The sequence below is a fragment of the Eptatretus burgeri genome, chromosome 11 (genome assembly GCF_056783735.1).
Source record: "Eptatretus burgeri isolate ZD-2024b chromosome 11, Ebu_testis_v1, whole genome shotgun sequence".
Classification (NCBI taxonomy): domain Eukaryota; kingdom Metazoa; phylum Chordata; class Myxini; order Myxiniformes; family Myxinidae; genus Eptatretus; species Eptatretus burgeri.
Window position 1 is genome coordinate 99,073,787 of NC_140971.1, and position 22,430 is coordinate 99,096,216.

A 22,430-nucleotide genomic window follows, 5' to 3' on the forward strand; every position below is an offset into this window, starting at 1 on the left:
GTCGCAGTCAACGTGTGGCCCTAAATGGAGTTCTTTCATCCCCTCTTCCTGTGCAGGCTGGAGTTCCTCAAGGTAGCGTCTGGGCCCTGTTCTTTTTCTGGTTTTCATCAACGATCTCTCGGACTCTCTGGAAAATCCTCTATTTCTCTTTGCCGACGACTCCACCCTCTGCCGTACCATCTGTCATCCCTCAGACCGGCAAGCAGCAGCTTCTTCGCTCACTGCAGATCTGGATAAAATCACAAACTGGTCCAACACGTGGAACATGTCTTTCAATCCAGACAAATCTCACACTCTCACTATGTCTCTTCGAAAGGACCGTTTAGAACCCCCCCCCCCCCCATCCACTTTCTCAACAATCCTCTGGAAGAAGTCTTTTCTTTCAAGCTTCTGGGTCTCACTATCTGCCATGACCTTTCCTGGGAAAGTCACATTTCCAACCTCGCCTCAAAAGCCAGTCGCTGACTGGGAATCCTCCGTCGTGCAAAATCCTTCCTCGGCCCTCTTGGGCTCCTGACCACTTACAAAGCTTTTGTCCGTAGCCTGATGGAGTACTGCTCTCCCCTCTGGGCTGGTGCTCCTGCCTCCCACCTTTCTCGGCTTCACGCTGTCGAAACCAGGGCATTTAAGATCATCGGCATCTCCCGCAATGAAGCTGAGTCTTTGGGCCTCTCACTCAATCACCGCAGGTTGGTCGGTGGTCTTTCTGTCTTCTACCGACTCCTCTCCAGCCTTGCCCCCCCCTGCTCTCTCTGCGATTTGTCCCCACCACATTTCCACAGGGTGCTCAACGTCCGCCATCAACCCCCTTCTGGTAAAACTACCAAAATCACGAATCACTGCTCATCTTCACTCTTTCATTCCTCTTTTTTCCCACCTTTGGAATAAACTTCCTCACTCTGTTCTTTCCCATTCTTCCCTCCAGGCTTTCAAAACAGCTGTTCACCATCACCTCTTATCTTCCCCCATCCAAATCCTCGATCTTTTCTACCCCCGATAATCCACCCAAACCCACCTCCTTCAATTCCCCTGCTTTCCTTCCTGAAAGTCCCTGTAATGTCCATCTTCTCTTCGCCATGTTCCCACTGTTTTGTCCCTTCCACTCCCGCCCCTCTTGTCTCATGCCCCCTTGCTGTGAGTTGTGTGCTAGCTCTCATACGAGCCTTGACCAAGGTATACAAAAAAAAAAAAAACCTTCAGGTTTGAAGCACTTTACCAAATGTAAAGTATGTACAGTATTCACAAGGCTTATTTACAGGCATGCAAAGACTCACAAGAGCAGTAATTATCCCCCAGCATGTAAAGATTCCCCTGACACAATCTTACTTATCGAGGTCAGACAGGTGTGCCCCACACACGGAAAAAGTTGAGGAAGAAAAAGAAAAATAACTACATCGAGGCTTTGGGTTGCCCCCTCGTTTGTTCAACGCAGACAGGCGGGCATGCGTCTGTCCAAAGTGGAGGGTAGGGAAGGAAAGGGTGTGTGTGTGTGTGTGTGTGTGTGTGTGTGTGTGTGCGTGTGCGTGTGCGTGTGCGTGTGCGTGTGCGTGTGCGTGTGCGTGTGCGTGTGCGTGTGCGTGCGTGCGTGCGTGCGTGCGTCGCCGCTGCGCCTGAGGATAGCCGATTGTCATCTGCCCTCGGAACCCTTTGGTCAGCCGTGGTCAGCGCAACTCATCCAGGCACAACTCATACCGGCAGCTCGTAGTTCAACAGATAGCTCTCGGAAGGCAGGTAGTTGTGGGTTCCTCGGTGCATCAGACTGTCTGTGCGCTGTTGTATCTCGGCCATTTTACATGTATTCGGGGAGGTTAAGGGTGATAGTTACCCGCTTTTGTCGCATCCCCCACTGGCCCTCCTTTGCTGTTGTGCAATGGTGGTGGATGCGCAGCCCTACCCACTCGCTGCGTGGCATCCACCATGTGGCTTGTAGTTTTCACATGGACCCTGTAGTTTTACCTTACTGGCAGTGCAGAACTGGCTCTGAATGTGTGTCAGTGTAATTGTGGTGTTGGTCCGGTTGTGATGTCGGAAGGTGCTGGTTGGGGTGGGGGTAAGATGGGGAAAAAGGATTCAAGGGGATTTGAGGATGGGAGTGATTGTAATGGATTAAATGAAAAAGGGAGGTTTACAGGGTTTGAGGTTTGAGAGGTCTGAGAGGAGGAAGGTTGAGGGATTGGGATGGATGGATGGAAAGTGATAAATCTCCAGAAGGTTGGAAATCTTCTGGAGATTAATCACTTCAACGGAAATGGAATGTGCTTACACTCACAAAGCAATTTCCCCCATACCTGATATGAGGGGAAGGTACCTGACGAAGCACATTTAGTAATGAAATATCCAACTCGGGAATCCCTTTGTGTTGAATGTTCCGTATATGTACTGTCGGACCCATACATTTGCAGGGGATATGTTCCTGAAAAATGATTCGAATGAATGTCGGGGTCCACCAATGTTGGGCGTTGTTTTATTTATTTATTTTTAACATGGTCTCGGCTCGTGGAAGAGCAATTGCACAGAACAAATCAGGACACAACATAACAAAGGGAACAGCATGAGAAAGGGGAAATGCCAACAGAAGAGCGGAGGGTGAAAGTTGTGGACGGACAAACAGGGGATTCAGGTAACAATGAGGGGTAGAAGAGAACACAAAGGGTGGACAATATGGATACATAAACAAAATTGTCTTTGACCAGTTCGTGACTTGGTCAAGGTCTGATAAGGGGGGAGAGGCTGCTGCCTGTCTGTCAGAAGGATGAGAGATGCCACAGCAGTGTGTGGACTCGTCATCAGAGATAGAGGATTTTCCAGAGTCAATGAGATCATTGATGAAGATTAGGAATATGGGCCTGGTACACTGCCTTGGGGTACTCCAGCCTTGACAGGGAGAGGAGATGAAAGGATTCCGTTGAGAGCCAGACGATGTCTACGAGAGTTGAGGAAGTCAGTAAGCCATTGTGGAGTTGGCCTTGGATGCCATAGGCAGACAGTTTCCTGAGCATGGTGGGATGCCAGACTGTATAAAACGCATGAGATATGTTTAGAGAGATGGCACTAATCTCATGTCTGATATTGAGGGATTCTATCCATCCATTATTGGGAGAGTAGAAGCAACATTTCCAAGTTAGTGACCAGGCCTGAATATGAATTGTTGATCTGAGATGAAGATGTTGGAGAAAAGGAATCATTTTAGGTCGACTGTGATTCCATTACCTTGCTGATGATTGGAAGTGAGCTAATTGGAGTGCCGTTAAGGGGATCCGTTTCAGCACCTTTTTATGCTGTGATGTTTCAACAATGCTGTGATGTTGGCTGATTTCCAAGGAGATGCAAGATGACCTATGGTAAATGACAAGGTGAAAAGAGCAGCAGAGCAAGTTTTTAGGACACGTGAGCTGATGCTGTTCAGTCCATATGTAGAGTCAGAGTCAAGGGGTGTCAGAAACTTCTACACAATTCAGAAGCAGTGAGGTACGACTGGGAAGGATGGGTACATATATATATATATATATATATATATATATATATATATATATATATATATATATATATATATATATATATATATATATATATATATATATATATATATATATATATATATATATATATATATCTATATTAATATTTCGGCACACCCCTTTCTTTGTTCCACCATCAGATTTTTGTTACTGCATGAAATGAAACAAGATTTGGCACATATACTAATGATATTATTGTCTTCCTTAAGAGGCCCCTCAAAATTCGTTTTGATGCATTTTCGCAAACTCCAACGGATTCCATTCAAATTCGGTACGATTATGGCTTTTGGTCCAACTTCGGTCTTTGGCTATAAATTTTTTCCATAACACTTCCGATATTCGAAAAAAATCGATAAATCGATATCCCTTATGGGATTTTCCATTCAAATCCACTCAAGTTTAAGGCCTACGGGGGACGCAAATTTCCACTTTGCCCCGGGCGCTGTTTACCTCCGCTTCACCAAGCTGTTCGGGTTAGGGTTTGGGTTGGTGTTAGGGTTAGCTACCCTAACACTAACCCTAACCCTAACTGCAACACTAACCGCTAACCCTAATCCTAACCGCTAACCGCTAACAGCTATTCAGGAAATTTGCAAGAAAGCCCGAGCAACGCCGGGCATTACTACTCGTGTGTGTATATATATATATATATATGTATATGTATGTATATATATATATATATATATATATATATATATATATATATATATATATATATGTAAATATATAAATGTATATGTGTATATAAATTTATGAATTGTGCCATTTGAAGTGTGGAAAGGGATGGAAGGGGAGCATACACCAGAAACTGGCTTGACAAGGTGCCACCAGATTTTAGAGGGGGGGGGTGACAAGTTTGAAAGCTCAATCTTGAGATTGCACTTTTGTGGAATCGGTGTAATGTTGACCTCGGTTGGATTTGCCTTCCAGGAGGAGAATGCATGTTGTTTTAAAGGAACAGCCTCACCACAGGATTCAGAGAACCAAGAGCTGGAGAATGGGCAAGAGCATTAAAGACACGATTGGATGAATCTGTGGAAGAATTTCCAGGCTGAAATAATATCAGCGGCGGAACATATTGGGCACCAGTCCTGAACTGTTGAAATGAAATAAAATGCGAATACCTGAAGTGCGAATGAAGAAACAGGTCACACTTTATGACCGCAGATATGCCTTGTCCATGAATAGTGGGGTCAGCAAATCGTGGGACTGTGAATGTCAAGGTCCGACAGTATATGTTTTCTCAAGATAGATGATATCTGATTCTGAGGCTCAGGAGCTCCAAAGGCCTTCCTTTCTTTGAGGATAACCATGGAAATGAATTGGAATGGCCAGTTAATCCTGTTAAAAGGACAAATTAAGAATATGGATCTTTCATGCATTAAAACAAATGTTCTGGGTAGATGAGTAGCTTATATTCTTTATCGGCAGAGAGGGATGCTGGCTCTAGTTTTGCTCTTCACAAGCATGAGGAGCTATCCTGTACTAAGTGAAGTCCTCAATAAAGTTGTATCAGTGGGATGTTTTTCCAGTCTTGAAGAGATATCTATGATGTATATAATGGACCCGAGTGGTCCCAGAGCACAGCTTTATGGGACACAGCCTCGAGAGGTAGAGCACATTCAAAGCAACTTGCTGGTCTGTTATCCAGTTTTGTAGGGAATCTTGGACACGATTAGATCGTTTGGAAATCGATGTTGGCCGTGCCAGACAATCAATTTTCACATGATATTTCCAGTGAGATGGCCTTGACATGTTGTTTGAGATTGAGAGCATCCATCCATTGCTGGCATGAAAGAAGCACCATGTCCAATGTGTGATGATTTGGGTTGAAACCAAGCTATTGATTTGAGATCAGAGATGGATAAGAGTTGTATTGAGCAATATGGTAATTATCGACTCTGTTACTCTGTTTGGTTATGATGGAAGAAGGCTGACATCCTTGTGCTAAGTTGCTGAGTGTGTTTGTTTTTGTTTTCCCTCCTCAATATAACATTCATCTTTTTCAGTCTTTATCTTTTCAAGCTTGGTGTTGCACCTCAAATACAAGACCTCTATGGAAAGGTTAAGTTTACAGGTAAAGATGTTTTTTTTAATTATTATTATTATTATAATTTTTTTGTGGTGTGTTTGAGGAAATCCTCATCTTAAACTGGTCATGTATTTCCACAGAGGAAGAGATCACCAACATGCGGAAAGAATTGGATAAGTATGGCATTCAAATGCCATCTTTCAGCAAGATTGGTGGCATTCTGGCTACTGAGCTGTCCGTGGATGAAGCCGCATGTACGTAGCGACGGTTGTCTTGTACCGGTACAATACTGCCCGTGATTGCAGCCAAGAGTGTGAGGTATCTGTGCGAGTTTGCAGACCAGAAATGTTTGTCACCGTCGCAAAACCGAATGCTTTGTTTGCACGTGGAGCATTCTCCAACATGGTGGCGTCGGCTCTCTCACGCTCGGCCCGTGCGGTGTGCAGTGCACGCGGCGGTGATCGCCATCAATGAGTCAATTGAAAGAGGCGTGTCGAGCGAGACGCTATCTGCCCTGCACAACCCCAACGCCATGCTCGTCAACCTTTGTGACGAGCTTGCTCCGGTCTACCAGAACACTTTGTACAAAGCCAAAAAAACCAAGCAGGCCAGTGCCAGGAACAAGGTGTGTTGGGACAAAGGGACATTTTTTTTTTGTTTATAATTTTTTTTTGTTTGTTTGCTTAAGAGCATTTGTGTGAATTGAAACAGTTGCACGAACTCCGATCATTCATGGTGCTGGTCCATCAGAAATGTAACTTTTTTTTCCAGGCACTTTGTTTCAGCTTTTCCTTTCCTTGTTTTTTTTCATTACCTTTTAAAATCATCACATATGTTTTTTTAGTCCGTGGGTATGAGTGATGAACGGGATGTATATGAGGAGCTCCTCACCCAAGCGGAGATTCAGGGAAATATCAACCAAGTCAACGGTGAGTCAGTGAGTTTGATTCATATCAGGAACTTATATTTTGGCCTTGGTTCAGGAGGGGAGGTGGGGGTATAGTGATGTCATCGACAGCATTGCCCTTGCATGAATATCTTCATTGTAAAAAAAAAAGTTTTGAGTTTTACTTGTAAGGACAATCTCGGTCATCGTCATCATCATCATTATCCCTAATTGTATGATTTATTAGCTTGTGGCATGATCATCACTTACACATTCCAACATTTGTGCTCAATTTGGGGTTCTAACCAAATGGATTTATCAGAACAATCTATCAAGAGCACCAGCTTGTAAAAAAATGTAAACAAGTGCTCGATCTCTATTAAAACAATCCCCAGTGTTGATTTACACTTCCCAGTGAATCTATTTCCTGAAATTGACAGCTCAGCAAGAACTGTATATATATATTTCGCAATATATATATACAACTGTATATATATATATATATATATATATATATATATATATATATATATATATATATATATATATATATAAGCAAGAACGACACCTGGTATTTGTTTTCTTTAATTCTGATTTTTTTTTTTTTTTACTTATTAACTTTTTTTAACGTTGCACCTTTGCACAGCTACATATTTATTTGCCGTATTTTAATGACTCAAAATGGATATCCAGGTGCAATAAATACCTGCTGATTTGTGTGGACTCTTACCTTGCTTGCTCTGTTCTTCTGTTTTGTGATCCACTGGTGTTACTTTTGGGTTTTCTGTGGGTCTTCTCTGTCCATTGGCTTTGTTAATTACTGACTGGCTGATGGCAGTGCGGGGAGCTTTGCAGAATGTAGACAGAGCATTGGAGAACCGTGACGAGGCAATGATGACCTCGGCCCTCAAGATGCAAGCGCTAGCTCTAGCCGGGGTCAACAGTCAAAACGGCAGCTGGTACTTGGAGCAGCTCTGCAGCGATCGCAAGCAGAAGGCTCATGTGGGTGGTGTGACAACCGTGGGAGGGTCTTTAAAAGAAAAGGGTGTTGTTTTGCTCACGTTTTGTTTTCATAGGCTTGGAAAGTGTGTTGTTTGTCCGACATGTTTGTTGTGAAAAAGGGAATTAACCTTTGGAAAAAGTAACGTTGATTAAACCCCGTATAGGAGAAAGGAGCCATGGAACTTTTGAATAGAGAGGAGCTGCAAAGTGGGATCAGGATTGCCAACGAAGAAGCTTCCCGCCACGGCCTCAGTGAGTTTTTCGATCTTTCTTTGCAACTCGGATCGTATAGACTGTATCGGTGGTGCAGGTATACCTTGTAATGTTTGAATGTGACACGAGTGTGTCGTAAAGATGTGGATTGGATTATTAAGCGTGCATCAAGCTCTTCGTGTGAAATCTGAGTTTTGTAAGTTGCACGTCGGTCGTTTTGAAATGCCAGATTCTCTTGTATCGAAATTGAACTATGTAGAAAGCACACTTTGTTCCTTGGATTATAAGATTAAGCTTTTTTTTGTTGTTGCTTGATGACCAAAGTACAATGAGAGAAGAGTAAATGTTAATAGATTTGAGTTTCATGCAGTTTGATTGGATGTTTGGAGTTGCAAGTGTTGATCCAAACTGGCATGTTTAAAAATCCCATCTAAACCCATGGCTCATGATGCCAAGATCTGTGAGCTTTTTATCACTGCTTTAATGAAATAAAATATATATATATATATATATATATATATATATATATATATATATATATATATATATATATATATATACATATATATATATATATATATATATATACATATATATATTGAAATTTAAGAGTACCAGCAATGACCTGCCCTACTCTTCAGTATGATCTTCAAGACCCACCAACTAATGCCAGCAGATGGGACGCCTAGCTTAATGTCCATCCGAGGGATGGAACACCTTGTGATGCAAAGCACTTTACAGTTGGGAAGCAACAATCTGACGCTTTACAGTTGGGCTGAGAAGTGAATCCCAATTAAACGGCTCGTAGGTGTGTTGTGTTACCTCTCCACCACCCTGTCAAAATTTTAAAAGGTGCAAGATGATCATCCTTTTTATTTTTAATATTACAATGTGCTTATTTCCATTCGTTGTCCAATCTTTATGCCTGTAATGCCGAAAATATCAGAATCTTCCTTCAGCCATATCTCAGTTGCTCCAGTCGGTTACTTGTTAATCGTGGCCATGCAGGTTGTTGCTTCAAATATTTAAATGGACACTTGTCACTGGGGGCCAGGTCTCGCTTTGGGGGGGGGGGTCCTCCTTCGTCGACCGGGTACATCCAGTCCTTGAAACTCCCTGAAATTCCTGGAAAATGAAAAAGCATTTTCCAGTGCTGGATTCCATCTTCCCCGAATTATTTGACGACCCCTGTGACTTACTTTACCGAGGTTTCAAGTTTACACGTATAATTGTAAATCAGTGCGGATGCTGCGGTACAGGTGTTAACGGAGACATGCAAGCACGTGCAGTGCTGTACTGTGTATCTATCTCTGCATCAACACTGCGTTCTGTGGAATCGTAATCAATTTCTTTATGAGCTCACCTGGAATTTAGTTCCAGAGAGCTTATGGGATGGTGCACCATCTGTCCATCCATAAACACTTGCAACTTCTTCTCTGAAACTACACGCACAATTTCGATGAAACAACCATAACCTTCATCACCCGGTACATACCAAAGTTTGTTCACGGCATAAAAAAAAAATCGGGCCCAAAGGAGGTCTCTGGGGGGTTGCCCTCCCCCCCCCCCCCAAAAAAAATAGGCATTTGCTTGTTTCTGAGAAACTACACACATGATTCTGATGAAGCTTGACCACAACTTGACCACAACCTGGAATTGGCTTAGCACTTTAGAACCTTGGCTTAGAACCTTGGTTGAGAAATTAGAACCTGGTGTTGGCTGAGCGGTTAGGGTGGTGGCTTTGTCCTGAGTTCCTAGGGTCCTGAATTCAAGCCCCGTTGGCCGCTGAATTAACACCAGGGGATTGAATCAGCCTGTCATCCTTCCGAGGTCGTTGGAATGAATACCAGGGTAGCAGCTAAAAGGCTGCACACGAGGGGAAGGGGTATTGATGGATTTATTAAATCTGGTATTGGTGTGGCGCAGGCGTGATGGGCTGAATGGCCTCCTCCTGTGCATAATTTCCTTGTAAAACCTTCATCATCCGTGATGTACCAAAGTTTGTCCACGCTATTTAAAATTTCCAGGTCTAAGGAGATTTACTGGGGTGGGGAGGGGTATTTGCAATAACGTTGATTTATTTGTACATTTTGCTGATTTTGTCCCATGCTGACTTCCTCCTCAGTATCATTATTCTACTCGATGAGCACCCAGGAGTATTGCCCCTATTTTTTGGGTTATTTCCCTTTGTGATTTTCAACCATGACTCCCAAGAGGAAAACTGTTGCTCGTGGTGAACTAAGTCCAAAAAGTCGAGGAAAGTGACGTCTTTGACACAGGAAGTCGAGGTTTGGAATAAGCTTGGTCGAGGCGAGAGTGCGTGGCATTACTGCATACTGCATGGGCAGACATGATGGCATTAACGGGTTCAATATAAAACTAGAAGGTCACTCTTCAACGTCGCGACGTCACCATATATGCCTCCCCCCACATTCTCACATCATTATACATACTTGTACCGTTAGATTTAATTCCCTGAACCCAGATGAAAATATTCAATAATCCTGGCTGCCAGACCATGCATCCAATCAGGTTGAAATGTAAAACATATATTCCCCATGATTGCTAGATCATAACTGCAACGTTTCATGGTGATTAATGAAACGGTTCACAAGACAAACCATTTCAATGATTTTCATTCAATCCTATATGGCTGCTGGACCATGTGACCTATTACTTATTCATAAACATTCTGGTACCTGCAAGACTTAGGGAACATGTGGGTGAAGTTTCCCCTTGATTTGTCAAGCCATTCTGGAGAAGATGATTTTTTTTTTTTTTTAGCTCACCTGGACTTTAGTCAGGGTGATTTTCCCCCCCCCCCCAAAAAAAAAAAGATACTTTGCTCTCTTCTCCAAAACTACGCACACGATTTTGATGGAACTTCATCACAACCTTCATCACTAGTGATGTACCAAAGCGTATCGACCACATCAAAATCTGTGCTCATTAAAGGGGTCTACGGGAGAGTTTTGACCCCCTCCTCCCCAAAATAGGTGTTTGCTCCCTTTTCTGAACTACACACAGAATTTCAATGAAACTTGACAACAACCTTCATCACCTATGATGCATCAAAGTTTGTTCACGACATTAAAAAATTCAGGGCCTAAGGGGGTCTATGGGGGTTTGAGTGACTTGCTCCTGATCCAGGTGAGCTTCAGGGCAGGCGGTCATATTTTTAAAGATTAGAGGCTAAATCCAAACCATGTGACATATGACATCATAGTCTGAGAACGTTTTGCTCCTCATGGATAGGCGATCATACCTGCAAAGTTTCGCCTCGAACTGTTTTGCCGTTTCAGAGATTTTTGAAGGTTTGTATGTTAAAACCAATATGGCTGCTGAACTATGTGATCGATTATGTCATCAACCCCCCCCCACCCCACCCCATAAGATTTCGCCCCAGATGGCCCCAAAAAAATTCAGACTGATCGGATAAAGCGTTTGACGTATGCAATTATGATGTCATAACGAAGCTACTTCTGATGTCATCAAAAATAAATCGCTTGCTTCCCATGGGGAGTACTTCACATGTGCCAAGTTTCAATTTTTTCCCATCCAGAGGTCCAAATATTTTCTTTTTTCCCCCAACATGGCTGCCACACCTCGTGACCAATGACGTCAGAATTATCGTTAAACATTCTACATGAGTAGTCACACCTAATGGTGAAATTTTGTGCCAATCGGACAAGCGGTTGCAGAGAAAACAGAAAATTAGCTTGGACGGGCATATGTACATATGGATGTGGACAACCCAAAAACATAATGCCACCTGCGACTTCGTCAGCAGAGGCATATAAAGTATAGAAATGCAAAGAAAACCTAAGAGGTAGTGAAAGCTCTGGTTTTTCTCCGTGAGTGAGGGTGATTCCGGTAAACCTCTCCAGTTCATGACGCATGAGTTTATCAGTGAGAGGAAACGTAAGTGCCCGCAGAAAACAAGGGTTTACTCTCCTCCAAACTTCCACCTCGTATGTGGAGAGCATACTTTTGTTGACTTCAATTTTTTTATGAAAATGAGGATAATTCTTACTGCAGTTTATTCCATGTGACGAAAGCTAATGAATACTGCAAAAGATACAACTTGGAATGGTTGCTGTGGTATAACATGCTAAACTATTGTTGCGAATTCGCGCTCGCCGGCGTACAAACTGCCACGTAACTCGAATCGCGGCACGTCGCCCACCGGACGGACAATTCAGTCGTGATCCTCTCGGAACAACGCCGGGAGCTAGTCACGGGTGGGGGTTTAACCTCACCACGATCGTGCCACTTGCCCACCTGCGCAGGATAGGGTTGCTCACCAAATTCGACCTACCTAAGTACCTGTGCGAGTGGTCAACCGGGCGATCGTACCACGCCACAGGCCGACTCCGGACAGGAACCGCTTAAGCGGTCCATTCCGTGCTACAGTGATAACCGAGCAGTGTTATCGTCAGCCTTGACGGTTCCGATTAATTACCGGGCATTTTAAACCCACTACGAACCCCTTACGTGATGCTAGATAGAGGGTCAATAAAAGGAAAGGAGACGAAGCGAAGCGGGAACAAGTTCACACAAGCACGTTTAATTCACACAGACCAGCACGGATGGCACGTATTTACAGTCACAATAATCAAAATGCACATATAAAGCAAAAGCAAGGAATGGCACGCATACACAATCGCAGGCAAAAGAGATATCCTGACTAAACCCGACACACGGCAACACTTAAACCAATACTACTTTAAGGACAGGCGCCACCCACAGTCATTTACACAAACCCAAAGGAAAAGAGGAAGTTGCGACTTCCCTGCACGCGTCGTCCAGCGTCGCGTCCTCGACCTCGAATCCGAGCCTCCCCCGATGAGGTCTGCGACTCGCACTTCGCGTTGGCACGTGTAGCTGCTCCGCGCCACGAACGGGGCTTCCGGCACCTGGCAGAAGGCTCGCTCTCTCCCACTGTAGACGGCGACAGGGCCCAGGAAGAGGATGTGCCGACTCGACTCCCTCCAGCTGGACTCGTAGGAGAACTCTCTGAAGAACTCGTGGACGAACGAACCACCAACAGCAACAACCACACGCAGACGAGCGAAGAGGAAGTGGAAGAAGCGAGTGGAGGAAGAGAGAGAGGGGAAAAAGAGAGAGAATGCGGGGAAGAGAGAGAGAACACCCCGCCCGTGTTCGTCCTTTATAGCGCGGGGCTCCGCCCTTCGCTCCGCCCCGTTTTCGGCTCCACCCTCCTTCGAGAGGGTTCTCGAAAGGGGCGTTCCCTCACCCCGACCTCCTCACGCTGTCCATCCACCAATCGGCGGCGAGCCGCCCTTCCCCCTTCCCTCACATCAAGCGCGGGGAAGAATGGCGGGAAAAGCCCACCAGCATCGTTGGCGGTTTTTGTTTGTTTGAAATAGAAGATAGAGAAAGAAAAACGACTAACTCAAAGCGTCGCAGCCCGGATGGATCACATAAATTCCCTCTATACAAAGCGTTTGGGCTAACTTCACATGTACCTATCGAGATATCTCACTTGAGGGCTCTTTATGGTGTAATGCGAATTTCCACAGCCGTAACACTATTATATTGTTATGGATTCTCGCCTGCCAGTGCGCGAATGACCGCGTTTAACCAATAGCGGCCGCTTCGCCCACCGAACGGACAATCCAGTCGCGGCTTTCTGAATCAACGCCGAAAACCAGCCACGGGTGTGTTTTTGAGCACACCACAACCTTGTCCGTACTCTACCCACGCTACAGGGTCAATCGCCAAATTGTCGATATACCTAATTAATCGCGTGGGTAGATTACCGAAAGATTGTACCTCAACGGGACCGCTTGGAAACGAGCCGCTTAAGCAGCTCGCTTCCGTTTGGGATAACCGAGCGGGGTGTTATCTCGCAGTCCCGTTCGACCCTATCACTTTACCGGCTATTTAAAAAGCAACTATATTCCGAGTGCAAGATGGCAGCTCAATTGAGGAAAAGACGCAACTAACGGGATACATTTAAACAAGCACATTTATTTACGAACAACACATAAGCATGTATAAACAATGATGCAGGTATGCAAAACACGCATGCAGTCATGTATCAATCAAGCAAAAGCAATGCAAAAGAGCTACTACCGTCTATCTATTATGTACAGTCACTTATATAGTTCTACTTGCGGACATGGTGCCACAACTTTCATTCAAAAGCAAGGAAAAACCCCAGGACAGACGTGGGGGGTGGACTGGATCTCTTTGGGTCTTTATTGCACGGAGCTGTGTCGACCGCAGAGGCTCCGCAAGGCCGCGCTGGTTACCTTCACCTCGCTGGGGCGAATCGTGAACATCCCATCCCTTCGGCCGCTGCCGTGACCGCGGTCCGGCCCAGACCTCGTCTGACGGCCTGGTGATTCGGGCCCAGCCGGCAACGCCTCAGAGGAACGAACGGGACTTATGCTCTTTAGGAGTTGATGCTCTCTTTAAGAGCCTGTCCGTCCCTCAGCGCTCCTCGGACTGTCCCGAAGCCCGATCACCGCGGACCGTTTGATGCTGGCTGGCGACCTCTCTCCGTCCCACATGAATGCGCCGTTACGCGTGGCACGGCCGGCCTGCTGTGCTCCCCGCTCAGTCTCCTCGGCGAACCCGGACTTCCACTGCCCTCCACTGGGCTCGAACTCCACTCCTCACACCGCTCCAGACCCTGACCGACTCGACTGCCTGAACTGGCGCTCTGCGCGCCGTTTTATAGGGTTCGTGAGGCGAGATCTGATCTCTGCACTTTCACCTCTGACCCCCACTGGCTCCGCCCCTCTCGCTCTCCTGATCCGAATTCCGAGGCGAGGTTCAGGGCGAGCGGACGTGGCAGGAATCATCGACGCTGAAGGGAGAGCGGACGTGGTAGAAATCACCGTCGCTAGGAACAAGGAAACCACCGCATTTGTTTTCAGCGACCTTGCCATGGCCGGCGCAAAGATGGCGGCGCCCGCGGAGTTGAAGGTGAAGTGATGTTGTTCCGTTGTTGGGTATTGGGGGAGATGCTGTTTGGGAGATGGTGGCTGTGGTTGGCGTTGTGGAGGAGGTGGTTGTGTGAAGGCGGTTGTGAGAGCGCTGTTGGTGGTGGAGGTGGTGGTTGTGAAACGGTTGGTCCAAAATAACGATAGTAAAAGAAAAACGGCTAACTCAAAGATCACAGCCCTGATCACATGAATAATATCCCATTAGACAACGGTGGGGAAATATATCTGAACACAGGCTTATCGGCATAACTGATCTAAGGACCTATATGGTGCTCTGCGAATTTCCACAGCCGTAACAATATTTTGCCTGTAGGTGTACATAACACAGTGTCCTACTCTATTAAATAGTGTGTGTCTGTGTCTGTCAAGAAATTGGAGAAAAAAAAAAAAACAGGGCGATACCAATCTCTGTCCCTAATTACCTCCGCCACCGAAGGTGAAGGAGGTTGTTTTCACCCGTCTGTCTGTCTGTCTTTGTTCGTCTGTTTGTGTACAGGATATCTCAAAAAGTTGTGGACGGATTTGGATAAAAGTTGGTGGACAGGTTGGGTGTGTGACAAGGAAGAATTGATGCAATTTTGGTGTAGATCCGGATCCGGATTTGATAATTTTTCAAGTGATTCTTCACCATTGAGAGATACAGCTAAACCGATATATTATTGTGGGGCCAGGTGTCGGCAGCGAGCACGACTGCAAGGTGGCGCAGTAGAGTCGGCTCCCCTGAACACCCGGAAACTAGATTGTGCTTCTCGGAGAACTCCGAAAGGCACAGGTCCCTTACAGGACCGTGGTCCCCAATATTTCGACGGCGTGAGGTAGGGTCCACTTGTCTAACTCCAATTTACCTAAGTGCTCGCGCCGTCCAACTACCGGGGAAACCACACCCTCAGCCGACTCTGTCCGATCCGAGTCGCGGGTAACGGCTCGGATCCGGCGGAACCGAACCGAATTACCAGAGCCGCGCCGGACAAAATGAACAATTTTCCGCTTCACTATTTTACAACACACATCTTGCTAAGCCAATGAAAGAAGCACAGAAGCGAGCTGGTACATTCAACAATAGGGGTATTTATTTTGCAATAATCCGGGAGGGGAAGCACACAAGAGCAGAGTTATCACGACTTTCAGAAATGTAATGTACAGTGAGCAAAGAAAGCACTTACACAGTTGTTACTTAAAGACGGGGCCCAAGGACACACACGCACACAGAAATGCACAGAAAGACATGGACCTGTCCACCTCGTGTGGTTCTCGACGATCTTGGGGAAACGGGACTCAAACCCACAACAGAGGCCGCTCCAAGCTCCAGGTATGGAGAGTAGCGTTGGGCGTTGGCACGCTCCTCTGGCTCACAGGCAGGCGACACGAGATGATCTCCCGAGTTGAGATGGTCAACCGCCGGTAGCAATGTGCTAGACGAGACACCTCGGATCCACACGATGCAGTCGGCCGCAGACCCGGACAGAGACGTGCACTCGAGCAGACTGGACACGCACTCGAGCAGACTCGACCTAAATCCTTCGTTCCTTCTCCTTTGTCGTTTTTCTTTTTGTGGCCCGTCCGCTCCCGTGGCCTGCTCCCATTGGGTGGACGGCGTGTCGTGGCTCCGCCTTCTTGCCAAGGACCACCCCGACTCTGGTCTGCTCGACACCCATTGGGCAGAAAACGACGCATACCCTTATTTGGCGCGCAGCTGAAGTGAAACGCTTTGTGACCATATACGGTGCGAAATCCACACTGAAACGCATACCGCCTGAGGCATGGGATTCCAGACACGCCCGCATGCTGGCGAGCTCGTGAAGAATGCCGAGAGCAGAGTGTTGTTGTCGGTGATGTAAAAATCCTATCTAAAAAATAATCCACAGCACACGTACACTTAATTCCCATTAGACGAGGGACAGGACCCTACCTAGAAACACACACTTACCGATATAACTGAGCTATAAGGACTCTGGCTGTTGTGTGCATTAAGCTTCCAAATGCGTAACAATATAGCATGATATCTCAAAAAGTTGCAGACTGATTCGGATCAAACTTGGTGGACATATTGGGTGTGCGACGAGGACAAATTGATTCGATTTTGGTGAAGATCTGAATCCGGATGCGGATACGAGATTTATTTAATTTTTAATGTAATTCTTCACCATTGAGATAGAGGGCTAAAAGCGATATATTTATTGGGAATGATATGTTCTACTGGATCAGGCATTGCACGGTGGAGGTATGCTCTCCACCGAGTGCCCTTCCAGTTTTGCATACGTGTTGGTAGTTCCCAGGGTCATATGTGTTGGTCGTATCAAGGTTGAGCAGCTTAAGAAGCGCAATTCCGGTCATTGCTGTTGATCGTGAGTGCTGGAGCTTCGGGGAAAACCATCTTTCTGAGACCTTGGACATATCCGTGTTTGTGGATGATGCTGACTTGATGAATTTGGTTCTGTGGCTAATTTGCGTTCCTTAACCTTCCATTATTAAAGCCTTGACAACATTTTTGGCCTGAAGCATCTGCTCATCAAGGCTCTTCCATCCATGCATGCTTCTATTTCAAGTCAGCTACTCATTTGGGTTGTGTGCAATGTGGCACAATTTTGCTATAATAACTGCCAATGTGTGTTTGTACGTTTCCTTGGAGCTGGTACCATTGGAAAAGTATTTTATGACCTTTGAGTTATTTTTAATGATGGACAATAATTAATTTATAATCATGGCTTGACCAATTTTATGTGGTTGTTTTTTATTTTGTTACGCCAAGTAATTTAATAATACCCCATTTGCTTTGGTTCTTTGTTGTTGATGTTTTGAAAGGGAGACGTATCCGTTAAAGCTCTTCATGGCATTACCTGCGTTGCAGAGCTGAAGGCGGTGGAGAATATAAATGCCTTGATTCGGCGTGGTGGAGCTGCCGATACCGTGGTGGCTCTCATGCAGCCAGAGGCACAGCTGCCGGATGTTTACCCATTTGCTGCTGAGCTTTACCAGAACGAGCTGTACTCGCTCCAGCAGCAGAGTCCGTCGGTGAGATGTGCCGCAGCTGCAGATGATGCACTCTTGTAATGTCGCTTCGTGAAACACTGACTGATGTCCAATAAGGGAGTGTGGACACACTTTTACCAAGTTTAACGAGTTTCTTTGCTTGGACGCTGAAAAGGTTTCCTGTTGTAATAGTTTCACGATCGAGCTGGAGATTGAAGAAACCACAAAGAACTTGAATTTGATGATGCACATATTTAATGGATCTGCTGGAATGGTGATGGAGTTAAAGATCAGTTTTGTTTTCTGGTCGTGATTGCCCACCAGGGTGAGCTGTCCCATGAAGAGCTGTATGTTGCTGTGGAAATGCTCTCATCCGTCGCCCTCATCAATCAGACTTTGGCTTCAGGAAACCGCCCCGGCGTGTGGAAGGCGATGAACGGCAATGCCGCAGGCCTCACAAGCTTGGAGGATGAGAGTGCTCAGCGGTGAGGATCGGCTCCTCGTCCCCATCGTCATGTTTTCTTGTGTGGAATCTCGCATTCGAGAACGGGCCTCGTTCACGTTACAAGTCAAAATGTTCATGAATGGGATTTAAATCTGTTTCTTTTCGTTTTTCAATGTTCTGACATCATTTGAGTCTTTTAACAGCATTTGTTGTATTTGTGAGTTATCGATGTTTTTGCGGACCTGGAGGAAATTATAAGAATTTGTCAGCCATGGGGATGTCTAATCTCTGATTTTGATTGATTGATTGATTGATTGATTGATTGAATATAAGTAAATGGTGTGCATGTATTATACCCTGTTCTCAAACCCTTGTTTTTTTTTTTGTTTTTTTTTTCATGTTTTGAACCACATCACTGTTTTCATCGATTATTTTGTGAGACATGATTGATGTGATGCAGAATGGTCTACTGACATGTTACGGTGTACGGTCCTGACACTAATGAGGTTCCTACCCCTCCTCAATGATTCCCAGCTATGTGGATGCTTTGATGGCCTTGAAGACACAGGCCTCGTCCGAGGGTAAGGAGTTCCTTACGTGGAATGACATCCAGACTTGCGTCGAGTCTGTTAATGCAGCCGTACAAGAGGAGCATGACCGTAAGTTCACGGATTGGCATGTTGAGTGTCCGGTGGAAATAGAAACATTAAACGAAAGGTTATAAGTACACACGTCCAACTGCCCCCCCCCCCCTACGACCAGCATATATGTTATAACTGATGTAAACCTGTGCCCAATGCTCCTCCATCGATCATCCCGTAAGGTATTGTTGCTATTGGAATGATCAATGAAGCTGTGGACCAAGGTGACCCCCAGAAGACCATTCAGGCTTTGCTCATGCCGACGGCCAAGCTCGAAGATGTAGATCCATCATTGGCCAAACATTACCAAGATCTTCTCCTGGAGGCCAAGCTACAGAAAGCGAAGGTAAATCTCCCAAAACATGTTTCATTATTGTGGATATGTGATGTGAAGGACCGTGGTAATGTGGGAATCTTGGTTTGGACGTGAATAAAGGTGGTTGTCAAGATAGCTCTTGAATGATGTGTTTTAAAACCTCCTTCAGCTTTGCTTTGTGGGTTTAGCCTTCAATTCTGAAAACCAAACTTTTCCAAATGAAGGAAGAGTCGTTGACTGTATTTGGTTAAATGACGTATTCCTTACTTGTGGTTTTTCATGTAAACTGAGGGCCTTGCATCAGTGTCGCGCAGGCTGGTGGGTGTGTCTCCCGTTTACACCGATAACGTTCTGTGTGTACGTCCGTACGTGCGTGTCCATGTGATGAGCCTGGCAGTTGGTGAAGCATGTGACACCCGTGACGGCACGAGTGGAAAAATAATTTTTGGGACCTTTTAAGATGTTTGTTGAAACCGATGTGGACTGCTCTCGTAAATACATTTTGTAACCGTTGGGTAAGGACCTTTTGTCCTCTTATTTCAACAAAGTAGGGCAGAGCTTTTATTTATATATTTATTTTCTTCCAGGACTTGCATCTTTGCGGTCTAAGTCAGTGTCACTTCAGTGAGTTTGGAACTTTGAGATGATACGCAATTTGTTTAAACCATCTCTAGGTTTCCATTCATTGCTCGTTTTCTATCAAATTACAAAACAAGTTATAGAATACCTTTGAACAGATAAACATTCCAGGTGGAGTCGTTTCTTCTTCCTGTGTTCCTGAAAAACAGCCAAAGCCTTGCCTTTTCCACAGTAATATTGCACATTCTCAAACTTGGAAATAAATGCAACAAAACCATTCAAATTGAAAGCCGACTTTATTCAATTTGTTACAAATCAACACGATGGACCGGAACATGTTCCCATCGAAGGACATCACAGCAGGTGGCAAGTGTAACGTCCAAGCCTCCAGTTTTTGCCATTCCAAATGAAGAGGAGCAAGTTCCTCGATTTGATAATTTATTGGATGGATTTCACAAGTTTACCTCAAAGCCTTAAAACAAGTCTCGGGGTGGTTGCATTACCTTTTATTACAACTAAGGTACTGGTGGTTAAGGTACTGCATTATGCGGTTAAATAAGATTATCGTATTACAAGTAATGGTGGTTTAGGTGCAGTATTGCATTGTGCGGTTAAATAAGGTTATATCCTATTGACATGGAGCTTCAAAACAAAATCCGTTTGCAGGCTTCTCACAAATGTTTCTTTTTAACATGCTCTACGTTGATTCATTTATTTATTTATTATTGTATACATCGAATGAGCTTGTACGGAATCCTAAATGACTCCTTGGATTCGGCAGATTTTATAAAATACCGTAAATACAAGCTTGGGAATCGCGTCGCTTTTTTATATTTAAACCTCTGTTTATAAATACTATGACCACTGTGATCGAGAGCTTTTGTAGGATCATTTTGTAAACGCACCCAAAGTCCTGAGGGTCATCAGTTCTGTGGCACAACCTTCGAGTGATTTACCAGGAGCTTTTGGCTGTTGCTGCTACTGCGGCTGTACGTCGAATTGGTGGTGGTGGCACTCTGGCTTGACTTCTGGCTGGAGGCCAAGCGCTTTTTGGAACACAAGAAAAGGGACAACTTTCGCCGGCATTCCTTTGACGTGAAGTAGTAAACGAAGGGGTCCAGGCAGCTGTTCAAACTGCTAAGACCGAGGCTCACCATATATGCCGTGTAGAGGTTTCCGCTGTTGCCATCGTTTACACGACTGGAAATGTAGTGCACGATGAGTAGCACATTGCTGGGTATGAAACAAAGGGCAAAGGTTAGCAGCACCGTGACCGCTAGATTGACGGAGTGTGTTCGCCTTTTCCTGTTTTCATTGGTGTCGTACGTTTTCATCAACGCATTGATTATGACAGCGTAGCTGTAAATGGTAAGGAGCAGTGGAATGAAGAATCCGCAGACGGCCATGAAGATGAAGTAGAAGAACAGGTACTTGGGAATGAGCTCCACTGGAAAGACGTCGTAGCATGTAGAGATGCCCATGTTGTTGATGTGCGCTATGGGATTGAGCAGGTTCAAGGGAGTAGTCGAGACGAGAATGGCGATCCATATGCACATGCAAGCGGCGATGGCAAACCTGTTGCGCCTCCATTGCAAGGACTTTATCGGATACACGATGGCGATGTAACGATCCAAGCTGATGCACGTGAGTAGCAAGATGGAGCAGAACATGTTCCCGTAGAAGGATGTCACCAGCAGGTGGCAAGTAAAACGTCCAAACGTCCAGTTGTTGCCATTAAAATGATAACTGATCTTGAGGGGCAGGAGGAGTACAAAAAGGAGGTCGGCGACTGCCAGATTGATCATGTAGATTGTGGAGGGTTTCTTCGGACGTACGTGGCGAGTGAGCATCCACAGTGCCAGGCAGTTTGCGGGCAGTCCGAAGATGAAGACTATTACGTAGATTGTTGGAAGGAATACGGTTAGAATCGGACTGAGGAGCTGTTTGTTCACTTCTGCGTTGACTATTACTTCGTAATCAAAAGAAATGTTCTCCATTTTCGTGTCTACAGAACTCCCTCCAAATGTTTTTGGAAGTATTTTGTTCTTGAGCGCACACTCCACTGCGGTGTCCACCATTCCTGAATCTGAGGGAGAGGGGAGAAGGGGGGATTGGATTTGCAGCTTCCATAGCGATTTCAGTATCAAATGCTAATGTTTTATCTCACACTCTCTCTCTCTCTCTTCAATTTGACACAAGCACCATGATGTTATAAAAAAAACATTTGTCAATGGATGATCTGCGATGCAGCTTACCGTAATCCCCACTTGAAATTGGGTCCATATCGAGGTTCATCGTTGTAGGCTCGTTTTGTGTTTTTTTGCAGAATCCCGATGGAAGTGCTGCTGTCGAAAGGACAAGTGGCCTCTTATGTACTTTGGGTTGGACCAGAGTTTCCGTGGGATGACCGATAAGAGATTTGTCATTTCTAGGCATCCCACCCTCGGCCTGACTCAGCCTGATGAGAACACAGAGCCTGGAAATGTGACTTATGGGGTGGTCATGACACTCACAACCCATGTTTTACCTTAATTAGACATTTCATGGCAGGCACCAGCAAACACCTTCATTATATAGATGAGCAGAGAACCCAGACACTGGGTGGGGAGAGCTTGTACATTACTTGCTGAAAAAAGTATCGTCTGTATATTGCAAGAAGGGTCTTTCGATGTTTTTGTGGTGTACATCGAAAGAGGGTCTCTGGTGTCTACAGGGTCGAATGTCATATGAAGGTCTAAGGAGTTTTAGGGGTCGAAGCAGTCTGAAGGGTTCTAATGGGGTCTTGGGGGTGTCAGGAAGATAAGAGGTCTAAGGGGTCTTCAAAGGTGTAAAGGGTATGTTATATTCTAAT

General features: G+C 45.3%; 2 protein-coding genes across 2 annotated transcripts in view; one reads left to right on the forward strand and one right to left on the reverse strand.

The window, feature by feature from the left end:
* Positions 1-22,430, forward strand: part of IQGAP1 (IQ motif containing GTPase activating protein 1) — a 172,076-nt gene that overhangs the window by 99,287 nt on the left and 50,359 nt on the right. Inside the window, exons 6-15 of the mRNA XM_085847619.1 lie at positions 5,528-5,595; positions 5,691-5,804; positions 5,997-6,175; positions 6,395-6,479; positions 7,275-7,438; positions 7,603-7,690; positions 17,477-17,640; positions 17,923-18,083; positions 18,578-18,702; positions 18,867-19,030. Of these exons, the coding sequence (XP_085703745.1) occupies positions 5,528-5,595; positions 5,691-5,804; positions 5,997-6,175; positions 6,395-6,479; positions 7,275-7,438; positions 7,603-7,690; positions 17,477-17,640; positions 17,923-18,083; positions 18,578-18,702; positions 18,867-19,030 (1,312 nt within the window). The remainder of the gene's footprint in view (positions 1-5,527; positions 5,596-5,690; positions 5,805-5,996; positions 6,176-6,394; positions 6,480-7,274; positions 7,439-7,602; positions 7,691-17,476; positions 17,641-17,922; positions 18,084-18,577; positions 18,703-18,866; positions 19,031-22,430) is intronic.
* LOC147017744 (P2Y purinoceptor 8-like) lies at positions 19,857-21,948 on the reverse strand. Its single transcript, XM_085847624.1, has 2 exons — positions 21,835-21,948; positions 19,857-21,665 (listed from the first exon to the last, which is right to left on the reverse strand). The coding sequence occupies exons 1-2, from the start codon at positions 21,872-21,874 to the stop codon at positions 20,503-20,505; spliced, it is 1,203 nt and encodes a 400-aa protein (XP_085703750.1). The 5' UTR covers positions 21,875-21,948; the 3' UTR covers positions 19,857-20,502.